This window comes from Arabidopsis lyrata, assembly GCF_000004255.2.
Source record: "Arabidopsis lyrata subsp. lyrata unplaced genomic scaffold ARALYscaffold_8, whole genome shotgun sequence".
In the NCBI taxonomy this organism is placed as follows: domain Eukaryota; kingdom Viridiplantae; phylum Streptophyta; class Magnoliopsida; order Brassicales; family Brassicaceae; genus Arabidopsis; species Arabidopsis lyrata.
Genome location: NW_003302548.1, coordinates 11,563,813 through 11,576,868, shown reverse-complemented (window position 1 = coordinate 11,576,868; position 13,056 = coordinate 11,563,813). Strand labels below are relative to the sequence as shown.

At 32.7% G+C, this 13,056-nt stretch overlaps 3 protein-coding genes across 3 annotated transcripts in view; all 3 read left to right on the top strand.

Moving 5' to 3' along the window:
- Positions 1 to 7,734: 7,734 nt before the first annotated feature.
- LOC9301704 (putative myrosinase 3) lies at positions 7,735 to 10,867 on the top strand. Its single transcript, XM_021024741.1, is given in 14 exon segments — positions 7,735 to 8,111; positions 8,207 to 8,266; positions 8,379 to 8,438; positions 8,531 to 8,606; positions 8,684 to 8,849; positions 8,951 to 8,997; positions 9,000 to 9,205; positions 9,300 to 9,415; positions 9,504 to 9,721; positions 9,815 to 9,846; positions 9,990 to 10,023; positions 10,026 to 10,088; positions 10,201 to 10,306; positions 10,404 to 10,867. Coding segments are annotated over 14 exon segments (1,767 nt in total). The 5' UTR covers positions 7,735 to 7,790; the 3' UTR covers positions 10,666 to 10,867.
- A 567-nt stretch (positions 10,868 to 11,434) lies between these two features.
- LOC9299968 (acyl-coenzyme A thioesterase 9, mitochondrial) overlaps positions 11,435 to 13,056 on the top strand; it is a 3,731-nt gene continuing 2,109 nt past the window's right edge. The window contains 1 exon segment of the mRNA XM_021016040.1: positions 11,435 to 11,578. Within this exon segment, the coding sequence (XP_020871699.1) occupies positions 11,510 to 11,578 (69 nt within the window). The 5' untranslated portion in view covers positions 11,435 to 11,509.
- On the top strand, positions 12,040 to 13,021 carry LOC110229943 (acyl-coenzyme A thioesterase 9, mitochondrial-like). Its single transcript, XM_021031175.1, has 3 exons — positions 12,040 to 12,241; positions 12,323 to 12,792; positions 12,881 to 13,021. The coding sequence occupies exons 1-3, from the start codon at positions 12,040 to 12,042 to the stop codon at positions 13,019 to 13,021; spliced, it is 813 nt and encodes a 270-aa protein (XP_020886834.1).

The following is a 13,056-nucleotide window of genomic DNA, read 5'->3' as shown; positions in this document are numbered from 1 at the left end:
CTTTTCCCGCAAAAAAATTTTTGGCAGGAACAAATTGTACGGGAAAATTTTACAAGGTATTTTAAAGGTTTTACAAGTTTTTACAAGTGTTTTAGCGGGAAAAATTGCGGGATCACTTTTCCCGCCAAAAAATATTTTGTATTTTGTGGACCTAATTTTGTTATATTTCCTTATATATTTGTGATATCTTTTATTAAAAGAAATGTAATTTAGTCATTTTGTACATAAAAAGGGGTATTTTTAAAAATGGAAAGTCAAAAGGGGCATTTTTGAAAAGAGGTATTGAGAAAGGGGCATTTTTGTGAGTGTCCCATAATTTTTGTGGATGGTTCTGGTCATGAACAATAGTCATCAATAGGTGATTATTTATTACAAGTGAAATAATAAAACAAATCATTTATAACAAAAAAATTTGTACAAATATAAGTATTATTTACTTATCTTTAATTTTTAGAATAAATTTAAATTCAAATTAAATTTTTAATCAACTCAATATATTATTTTTTATTTTTTTATACAGGGAAAAAAGTGCTCCTTATTATCTTCATTAACATCAAAAGAACCCATTTCTAAAATTATAATTTAAGAACTAGATTTTATCCCGCGGTACACTGCGGGACGATTTGTTTTTAAAATTAGTTATTTTTAAAATTTAATGGTTATATATTATATTTTTTTTTGCAAATTGTATCATTTTATAAGACATTTATATTTTATAGTTTACAATTGTTATTAAGTAAGAGTATACCACAAGACAATTTTTGTTTTATACAATTTACTTTAAACAAGATCATTCGATATGTCTAATATTGGTGGTGTTAAAAAAGTAATAAAATGAAGATGTAACCGTATTGAAGCAGCGGATTAATGATGTTTTAATTTTTTTTATTCAACCTCGTCCCGTCATATAACCCCGTCCTACAATATAACCCCGTCCTACAATATAACCTTGTCCTACAATATAACCGTCCAATGTTATTTTAACTCTTTATATATGTTCAAATGTTCTTCTATTATAAACTTTTTATTGATTTTAAATATATGAATTATAATATTTAAAACTTCTTAAAAACTCGTCCCATTATATAACCTTGTCTACCAATATAACCCGTCTCGTGTTATTGTAACTCTTTATATATATATATATATATATATATATATATATATATATATATATATATATATATATATATATGTTCAAATGTTCATAATATTATAAACTTTTTATTGATTTTAAATATATGAATTATATTATTTAAAAAATTTTAAAAGTTTAAAATTTAACATTTTCGGTAAAATTAAGCAGTTAAACTAAAACACCGAATGAAGCGGTATCTAATTTTGAATTTGGATGCCTATTAAGTTGAGCATCCAAATTCCGGTGTAGGAGTTGGGTTAAATATAACCGACCCAACAAACTTTTTATGACCAAAATTTGTAAACGGGTTGGATACCCATTGTATCCAAATGCATTTTGCCCTACCTGCTAAAAATGTACTTCAAAAATACTAGTATAGATTTATAAGATTTAGTTAAGATTTAAAATTATGATTCTCATATCATCTTTGTTTGAATTATTTTTAATTATTTTGAATCATCATATAATACATAAAATTAAGAAAAATCTCAAAATATTTCCTGCATATATTGTGATTTGAAATTTTAAAGACGAACATATATTACCCAATTGATGAAAAAGGTGTGTGTTCAACGTCCCACATCGGCTAAAATGTTTAGACAATGATTCAGAATCATATAATAAATAAGATCAAAATGAATCTAAATCCGAATGAACAGGAAGTTTAACTTAACAAGCATCCAAATTTAAAAGTTTATATACCGTTTAATTCGGTCTTTAGTTTAACTATTTAATTTTACTAGAAATATTAAATTTTAAATTTTTAAAAGTTTTAAATATTAGAATTGATATATCTAAAATAAATAAAAAGTTTATAATATTATGAACATTTGAACAAATAAAATAACACAGAATGAATTATATTGCGGGGCGGGATTCTATGGCGGGACGGGTTTGAATCAATATTAATAAAAACTTAAAATATCATTAACCCGCCGCTTCAATACGGGTTAAATCCTAAACTTATTATTTTTGAACAACAACAATATTAGACATATCAAATCAGCCTGATTTAGATAAGATTGTATAAAACCAAAAATGTCATGTGGTATACCGTTACTTAATAACAATTGTAAACTATAAAATATAAATGTCTTATAAAATAATAAAATTTGCAAATTTATATATATAATAAATAAGCATTAAATTTTAAAAATCACTACTTTTAGAAAATAAATCGTCCCGCGGTGTACCGCGAATTAAAATCTAGTTTAAGTAAATGGTGTTGAAACAATCAAACTCATATGATATTTTAAATTTTAGTTGTTTTACATACAACCAAAAAAAAAAATAGTCATTTTTTTAATGATGAAACTGATTATTTACCTCAAGTGTAAACAAACAACTTTAAGAATTGCCATAACAGTCATAATCATATTGATTTTCCATAGTTCTTAACAGTGTTTTTTGTCAAGATGAATATACTAATCTTATAGATTCATGATCTTCTTTTACCAATGTTCAACAACTTAAAAACAAATTTTAGAGCATGCCAAAAAAGCAACAATCAATCCATTTTGCTTTAGTTTAGTTTCATTTGAAGTTTCTCCGAAAACCTTTTTCAACTTAGACATAACTTCACTTTTAATGGTAGCTCAATTGTTCGTTATTTTCTGTAATATAAAAAATAATGTGTCCCTCATTTGCAGAAAAACTTCTGATGTTCTTTATGGATTAAAAAAATGATATTGTAGATACAAAAAAAACTATGTTAAGAATTAAACCTCCACTCGACTTACACATGTATTTAAAATATTTTTGACTAATATATACGGTAATTTATAGTATATATTTGTTTTTAATATGCGAGAGTTGAGATACTTTCAAATAAAATTGATAAAACATGTGGAAGAAGATTTGGAGAAGAAAAAGAGTGTTTTACAAAATCCGCACTTCAACTGATCTTAATGACAAATGAAGAAATATTTTATATACGTGACTAATATGCTTTTTCAATATAAATTGTTTAAATATTGAATGATACAGAGAGGGGTCCATGGTCTAGTGGTATTTTCTTCTCACAGATGAGTGTTAGAGGTCTCAAGTTCGAGTCTCTCTGCCACCACGGTGGTACTGAGCTTCTCCAAATAAAAATTCCTCCATACGAGTAGGAGCAAGCGGTGTATACTAACCCGTAGGTCCAGACCGAAGTGGGATTTTTCTCTAGATATGGGGCCGCTTTGCAGTGGGGCCAATCACTAAAAAAAGTTTTTGGAGAAGGGGTCCATGGTCTAGTGGTATTTTCTTCTCACAGATGAGTGTTAGAATAAATCATAGTATGTGGCCACTGCGGAATTCACATGGCGGTTGCAGGCTTCCAGGACCACGTCAGCTCCGCTTGGACACGACGCTAGTCGGACCACTTCGGTGGGATCGGACACCTGGGTTATCAAAAAAAAAAAATTAAATGATACATTAAATTATTCTGATGACAAATGTCAACATACTATGATTTATTTATTTATTTATTTATTATTATTATTTTTTTTTTTTGTAAACACTATGATTTATTCTTTATTTTCTACTAAATTTTGTTTTGACTTATATCACAAAATACAAACATTGGTCGTATCATTGTAGTTTGATGTGAAAAGTTGGATCGTTTACTATAAACGAGTTCAGATTTGTCAAGTTTAATAGAGGACCAACCATTTTTCGCTCTGTGTGTTTCTTTTTTTTTGCCATAAGATATGAAGTTTGGATGCTCTTCTTTATGGTGACTTTGCATCCAAATTTAACATTATCCAAACTTTGATAGACATATTAAATTTTTTTTTTTTTTTATCAACACAATATAGTTGCTCTTCTTGAGATGTGAACTTGTAAGGGTAAAAAAAAAAACAAATATCTCATTAAGTGGTATCAAAGCTTAATCAAGATTCCATCTAAATGTAAACACAAAATTGGATCTCTCCTTCTGAAATGACTGCCAGCGACAAGCCTACAAAGATCCAGTTGAACAAATGAACTTCAAAAGATGAAAGTTGGCATGTTTGAGGAGTTCTTACACGCTGAAGCTTCTCTCAATGGCCTAATCGAGATGCTTAACCCTACGTACCAATCACATGTAAAGTTTCACTCAAAGAACATCAACCTGGAGTCTTCGCGGTTAAGAAGATCCAACCGCCTAGCTTAGTTAGGTCCATTAATTCTTTGTTTATTTAACGTCGAACGACCACCGTTGAGCTAAAGTATGGTAATGGCAATTAAACTCAGGGTTAGTTTTCTGTGGGGGAAGACCAAATCTTTCATATAGGTCAAGGCAGCATCGACAGAATAAGGATAGCACATGTATTTCTTCTTGGCTACTTCTATATCGTTGCCAATACGATCGGACGACACACCATGCATAAGTGCTTGACACTTAATGCATGGTAATGCTCGTCCCATCCAGCTCGTACCTTAGCTTCACTGACTAAATCAGTTGAAACGTAATCCCAGCATAAGATGTGACCTCCCTAGTCCCTAACCCACCCTAAACCGATGCGGAGAAACGTCATCTTCACTTAAAAAACATGTCGATAAATATGTTCTAAAAGTAAGAGACTATACCAATCCATCCGTGAATACAAAGTAATCACCAACTGATAGAGTTCATTTGAGTAAGTGGTTTTGAAACAATCAAACTCATATGCTATTTTAAATTTTAGTTGTTTTACATACGACCAAAAAAACTTAGTCATTTTTTTAATGATGAAACTGATGATTTACCTCAAGTGTAATTAAACAACTTTAAGAATTGCCATAAGAGTCATAATCATATTGATTTCAATAGTTCTTAACAGTGTTTTTTTGTCAAGATGAATATACTGATCTTATAGATTCATGATCTTCTTTTACCAATGTTCAACAACTTAAAAACAAATTTTAGAGCATGCCAAAAAAGCAACAATCAATCCATTTTTCTTTAGTTTTGTTTCATTAATTTGAAGTTTCTCCGAAAAAATTTTTCAACTTAGACATAGCTTCACTTTTAATGGTAGCTCAATTGTTCGTTATTTTCTATAATATATAAAATAATGTATCCCTCATTTACAGAAAAGCTTCTGATGTTATTTATGGATTGAAAAATGATATAGTAGATACAAAGAAAAACTATGCTAAGAATTAAACCTCCACTCGACTTACACATGTATTTTAGATATTTTTGACTAATATATGCGGTAATTTATAGTATATATTTGTTTTTAATATGCGAGAGTTGAGATACTTTCAACTAAAATTGATAAAACATGTGGAAGAAGATTTGGAGAAGAAAAAGAGTATTTCACAAAATCCGCAATTCATCTGATCTTAATGACAAATGAAGAAATATTTTATATACATGACTAATATGCTTTTTTTAATATAAATTGTTTAAAGATTGAATGATACATTTAAATTTAATTATTCTGATGACAAATGTCAACATACTATGATTTATTCTTTATTTTCTTCAAAAATTAGTTTTGACTTATATCATAATTAAAATACAAACATTGGTCGTATCGTCGTAGTTTGATGTGAAAATTTGGATCGTTTACTATAAACGAGTTCAGATTTGTCAAGTTTAATAGAAGACCAAACTTTTATCGCTCTGTGTTTTTTTTTTTGCCATAAGATGTGAAGTTTGGATGCACTTCTTTATGGTGACTTTGCATCCAAACTTCGATCGACATGTTATTTATTTTTTTTTTTTTTTATCAACACAAAATATAGTTGCTCTTCTTGAGATGTGAACTTGTAAGGGTAAAAAAAACGAACAAATATCTCATTAAGTGGTATCAGAGCTTAATCAAGATTCCATGTAAACACAAAATGGGACCTCTCCTTTTGAAATGGCTGCCATCGATAAGCCTACAAAGATCCAGTTGAACAGACGAACTTCAAAAGATGCATGTTGGCGTGAATGAGGAGTTCTTACACGCTGAAGCTTCTCTCAATGGCCTAATCGAGATGCTTAACCGTACATACCAATCACATGTAAAGTTCCATTCAAAGAACATCAAGCTGGAGTCTTCGCGGTTAAGAAGATCCAACCGCCTAGCTTAGTTAGGTCCGTTAACTATTTGTTTATTTAACGTCGAACGACCACCACATGCATTGTGCGAGCTACCATCTCGAAGACAAAGCAAACGAATGTGGTAGCAAGTTCTCAAGAAACGTACAGTAAAAAAGTGAATATTGTTACAACTATTTTTGTCACAATATATAAATATTTGGTCACAAATTTTTTATTGTGACAAAAATGATACGAATTTTAAAATATCACAATAAAATGGTCACAAATTCATTAAAGTCTCAAAAATGTCACAAAATTTTGTGACGATTGACATGGTAACAATTTGTCACTATTTGTGACGATATGAAAACAGTCACAGAAACGACACAATTCGTGACGAAAAATAATGTAACAAATATGCCACAAATATAGACAAAATAATCGTCACTTTTCTGTCATAAATTGTTACCACTTGATCCGACTTGTTACCGAAATAATGTCACGAGCGATCATAATTAGCGACTGAATTACAGTCACAAAAAGGTCACAATTTGATTTTATTTGTGACGTTTTCCTCCTACTAAATACGTAATAAATTGCTACGAAATTTGGAATATGAAAACCATAAAAATTTAGTCACAAGTTGTTACAAAATTGTTTACCTAATTGAAGGCACCACGTTTTTTATTTAAAAATGTTAATAATAAAATAAAACATTAAACTGAGATGACGCATATTGTGTATTGACAAATATTTTGCAGTTTACTTAAATTGAAAAATAAAAAGAAATCAAATTTCCAATTCAGGGAACTGTACAAACATTTTAACAATCATGGATAGCATAAGAATTTAACCTAAATAACAAATCATAATGACTCAATTTAATAAGTGGAATTTTTCCCCATTTTTGGGTTACACTTATCTAGCATAGCATCTTTAATTTAGAAATTGGATCATATGTTGAAAATGGAAATTTTGATATCGTATGTTACAAAAATGGTAACAATTATGCTACAATCTATAACCAAACGCAAAAATTACAAAAATAGTGACAAATTGTGACAGCCTGACAGGATAGTTACAAAACTTTTGTAACTAGACGTGACGTAAATTTAGTCACAAAAATCGTATAATTTAGTTACCATATTTGGTCGCAAATCCGTATTTATATTTGTGACTATATATTTTGTAACAAACTCGACATAATTAGTGACAAAAATTGGTTACTTTCAATTCAGTCACAATATTATAACGAAATTGTAACGTTTTTATGACGAAAAAAATGGTCACAAACGTGGGGAGAATACATTCATCACGTGGGATATCTTTGAAGAGTGACTATGGGCTCGATTTGGAACCACACTGACTATGAAGATTTGGACAAAGCTCTATCAAAAATTAGATAGACCTGAAAGTTTATTACAATGTGGAAGGAGCTTCTCTGATCTGAACTTTGAGGACAAGGTTCTCTCTTAGAGGGCTGTGTATATATTGATGGGGTCAAGAAAACCAAATTCAAATTAATTAATTAGACTTAGTCAATTCATTGGTTTTTTTTTCTTTTTTGCTTAATCCTCGTTGGCAATAATAGAAGTATTAACAAGTGTTCTTCGATCACATTTTCACTTACACTTTTGTAGGAATCCATGATTCCATTTCTTTAATTCCTTGATGTTAAATTCCTATTTAAGGACACCAAAACGAATGAACAAAGCAAAGATTAAATTTTCTACAAAACTACAAAACTTGTTCTTTTTAAGTTTAACTGAGACCGCATTAGGTTTCCATGCAACTGAAAACATACATTTACATAGATCAACCATGAAGCTTCTTGGACTCTGCTTAGTTCTTCTATTAGCGGTGGTGACTTGCAAAGCTGAAGAGATTACGTGCGAAGAGACCAAGCCATTCACATGTAACCAAACTGATCGTTTCAACAGAAAACATTTCGATGATGACTTCATCTTCGGTGTTGCATCCTCTGCGTACCAGGCATGTAACAAATCAATTATTGTCCCAAATATCTCGTATTAAAACATTAAGAAACACTAAAATCTAACGTTGCATGGTTGTTTTTTCTATTTTAGATCGAAGGTGCTAAAGGTCGTGGACTTAACGTTTGGGATGGCTTCACTCACCGATATCCAGTTTTTTCGTTTCCATGGTTGATATATACTTACATATATATAATATGAGAGAAGTGGTGATACGTTATAGCTCTTTATACATTCATAGTAATGTCTTTGTACGCTATCAGAGAAAGGAGGACCCGATCTAGGGAATGGAGACAACACTTGTGGATCATATGAGCACTGGCAGGTTAATTCCTCCATATACAAACTATTATACTCACTGTAATTTTATCAACTACGTATGTGTGGATTTACATGCGATTGTTTGTATAACTATAGAAAGATATAGACGTAATGACCGAACTCGGTGTTGACGGCTATAGATTCTCGCTTGCGTGGTCAAGAATCATTCCGAGTAAGTTCACATTGGTCCATGTATATATACTTGATTGTCCTAACTCCTAACAATAAATATATGATATATATGAGTAGGAGGAAAGGTGAAGAGGGGAATCAACGAAGCAGGGGTTAAGTACTATAACGAGCTCATAGATGGCCTCCTAGAGAAGAATATAACTCCTTTCGTTACCCTCTTCCATTGGGACCTTCCTCAAGTTCTACAAGATGAGTATGAAGGTTTTTTGCACCGCGATATCATGTATGTTATTGATGCCATACTGCTTCTTAAGAAACATGACAATATATATAAAGATATGATGTTGCATTAACGAAATATTAATGATTCTATAATATGTACAGAGATGATTTCAGAGATTACGCGGATCTATGTTTTGATAGATTTGGTGATAGGTTAAGAACTGGATCACGATCAAGCAGCTCTACACAGTGCCTACAAGAGGTTATGCAATGGGAACAGGTGCACCCGGTCGATGTTCTTATTGGCTTAATAAAGATCGTTACGCCGGAGATTCTGGAAGAGAACCTTATATCGTTGCCCATAACCAGCTTCTTGCTCATGCCGAAGTCGTCGATCTTTACCGGAAAAAATATAAGGTGAGCTCTCCATTTAAAAAATATGTACTCTTAACATATATATGATTCTAATTTTTCATAATTATATATATATGCAATGTATTCGTGACAACAGCCAAAACAAGGAGGACAGATTGGAGTTGTGATGATAACTAGATGGTTTATTCCATATGATAGCACTGAAGCCAACAAAAAGGCAACTGAGAGGAACAAAGAGTTCTTCTTGGGATGGTATATATGATCTATATATCCAAAAAAAAATAATAGATGTAGATACATAGAAACTTATTAAGGAATAATATGTTTAAAATATATATAGGTTTATGGAGCCGCTAACAAAAGGTAAATACCCTGATATCATGAGAAAACTTGTGGGTCGACGGCTTCTAAACTTCAGTGAAAGAGAAGCCAAACTTGTGAAGGGTTCATATGATTTTCTTGGTATCAACTATTACCAAACTCAGTACGTCTATGCCATTCCTGCAAATCCTCCGAATAGACTCACCGTCATGAATGACTCACTTTCAGCATACTCATGTAATACTGTATTTCTATAACCTTTCTTTATATCTATATCCTTTTATTTACAACCTTTCGTGACCATCCATTACTTCATCGTTGTCTTTACAGATGAAAATAAAGATGGTCCCATAGGTCCATGGGTATGCATGCATGATCCACCCTTATTGTCTCAATCATTGTTAAGCAAAACAACACATATATATATATATATATATATATATATATATATATATATATATACTTTGTGATTTATCTATGTTTGATGTTTCCCTTTCTTATATAGTTCAATGGAGATAGTTATTACCATCCAAGAGGAATGTAAACGTGTTGGAGCACTTCGAAACTAAGTACGGAAACCCTTTAGTCTATATCACCGAGAACGGTGAGTCACTCTATATACTGTTTCTCCTTCTATACAGTTTTAGTTTATGTCAAAATAGGTCCAAGAAAGTGACTAAATTGTGTAATTGTTCATGTTACCGCGGTCTAACTAGGATATAATAGCCCCGGTGGTAACACAACTGCCCATGAGGTTATAGCTGATTCCAACCGGACTGATTATATATGCAGTCATCTCTGTTTTCTCCGTAAGGCAATCAAGTGAGTGGATTCTACTCTTCTTCCTATCTTCTTATACTTAAATATAAATCCATGTGTGATCAACCGGTTTTTTTTTAAACATTGTTCTTGTTTTTAGGGAGTCTGGTTGCAACGTGAAAGGATACTTTGCTTGGTCTCTTGGAGATAATTATGAATTCGGCAAAGGCTTTACCGTGAGATACGGACTCAGTTACGTTGATTTCACTAATATCACTGCTGATAGAGTCCTCAAAACTTCTGGAAAATGGTACAAGCAGTTCTTAAACGGTACAACCAAGATCCCTGATGAGAACCAAAATTTCCTCCGCTCAAGGCTCTTCTTCGAGAACCGTGATCAAAAGAAAGTCGCAGATACATAAGACAAAAAACGAGTTTATGGTCATCAAGATCATTTTCATTTCTCCTCTTTCTACTTGCTCCATAGAAAGGAGCGTTGCCTTCATTCAAAGCATAATTCATCTAGTTACTGATTTGAGTTATATATTCGTGCTTATTGTTCGTTTGGACTTTTTGTAAAAGGCTTTGTTATGATATAAGAAAAGGGAGGAAATGTCATTTTAAGGCTTAGAGCACTGAATCTCGACACTTTTTCAATTTATGTTTTAACCATTCTGTTTTAGACTTTGTTGCGACATAACCATCTCCATTAAATTATTTTGGAGACTCCTACTCAGATTCAACCGATGTCTAAACATTCTTATGAATCCCTATGATCTTAGCCTTCATCTTGATTTTCCATTGTTCATAGCTTAGGGGATCCAACACCAATGACTTATGAACCACAAGGAGGTCAGTCATATCTACATGTTCTTCACACGATCTTTCCCTAAAATCGAATATCTTCTTGTGCTAGGTAAGGCTCCAATACCATTTGCAAGTGTAGAAGAACCACAAAATAACAGAATTTTAACAAGGTTAAGCAACATGCATACGTTCACAAATTTTATTTAAAAGACTTCTTCAAAGCAATTATATAAATACTCAATATCGGATTTGCACTTGAACATTCTTCAACCAAAAAAGTGTTGATTGTGAAATTAGGAAAAAAAAAAAAAAAAAAGCAAAAGAATGTTTGATGAGAATCAGACAGAGGGTGCTCTTTAAGTTAACCTTATAAAACACAAAAGTAAATGTTCAAAGAAAGAAACAATCTAAAACTCCAAAGTCAAAGGAACCAAAATCGAAACAATGTCTTTCCTTTGAATGATTCACCATCTTCTCTTCCCCAATTTTCATAAACCCAGAAAGAAAGCTTCTCACTTTCTTCATCCAACCATGAATTCCCCAAGACCCATCTCCGTCGTCTCCACCTTCGCTTCACCATCCTCTCCTTGTGACTCAACCAAGAAGCCTCTGAGTTTATGGCCTGGTATGTACCACTCACCGGTCACCACAGCTTTATGGGAAGCCAGATCCAAAATCTTTGAATCACTTCTTGATCCTCCTAAAGACGCTCCACCACAGAGTCAGCTTCTCACCAGAACACCTTCTCATAGCCGTACCACCATTTTCTACCCTTTCTCCTCTGATTTCATTCTCCGGGAACAATACAGAGATCCATGGAACGAGGTCCGTATCGGGATCTTGCTCGAAGATCTCGATGCTTTAGCTGGAACTATCTCCGTTAAGGTATCTTGATTTGCCCAATTGAGTCCTAAAGTTTGATACTTTCTTATGATTCTGTGATTTATTTTTACTCTGTTGTGTATTTGGTGTTATGTACCACAATTTGAATGTGTGTGTACATTGTGATTCAGCATTGTTCTGATGATGATAGTACAACGAGGCCACTCTTGCTTGTTACAGCTTCTGTTCATAAGATTGTATTGAAGAAGCCGATTTGTGTCGACATTGATCTCAAGATTGTTGCTTCTGTCATTTGGGTTGGTCGTTCTTCTATCGAGATTCAACTCGAAGTTATGCAATCCGAATTGAGTATGTGTATAACTTACAAGCATGTATCCTGAAACTATAAAACAGTTGCTTATGTTTTGTTGTTGTTGTTGTTTTCAGAAGATGTCAAGGCTTCTTCGGATTCGGTTGCTTTAACTGCTAATTTCATTTTTGTGGCGCGTGACTCTAAGACTGGTAAAGCTGCTCCTATTAACCGGCTTTCTCCTGAAACCGAGGTCGAAAAGCTTTTATTTGAGGAAGCTGAAGCTAGGAATAACTTGAGGAAGAAGAAGAGAGGAGGTGACAGAAGGGAATTTGATCACGGAGAGTGTAAGAAGCTCAAGGCTTGGTTGGCTGAAGGAAGGATCTTCTCTGATATGCCAGCTCTTGCTGACAGAAACAGCATTCTTCTTAAAGATACCCGTCTTGAGAATTCGCTGATATGCCAACCGCAGCAGAGGAACATCCATGGGAGGATCTTTGGAGGATTTTTGATGCATAGAGCATTTGAGTTGGCCTTCTCCACAGCTTATACGTTTGCGGGTCTAGTGCCTTACTTCTTAGAAGTTGATCACGTCGATTTCCTAAGACCGGTCTGTATCCAAATCACTGCTTACTATCCTCTTCTTGTTTATGTCCGTCTTCTGTATATAACTAATGCTGAATGGACTTGCATGACAGGTGGATGTTGGTGATTTCTTACGTTTCAAATCATGTGTTCTTTACACTCAACTGGATAAACTAGATTGTCCGCTCATCAATATCGAAGTTGTTGCCCATGTTACAAGCCCAGAGATTCGTTCCAGTGAGGTAAAATCCTAAACTTGATGATGGATCTCTTTTCTTTTTTTTTTCTT

Excerpts from the sequence above, each read along its gene's own strand:
- LOC110229943 (XM_021031175.1), top strand. The coding sequence starts at position 12,040 with ATGTGTGTGTACATTGTGATTCAGCATTGTTCTGATGATGATAGTACA. Across the intron at positions 12,242-12,322 it reads AGTTATGCAATCCGAATTGA|ATGTCAAGGCTTCTTCGGAT; the intron begins GTATGTGTATAA and ends TGTTTTCAGAAG. Across the intron at positions 12,793-12,880 it reads ACGTCGATTTCCTAAGACCG|GTGGATGTTGGTGATTTCTT; the intron begins GTCTGTATCCAA and ends CTTGCATGACAG.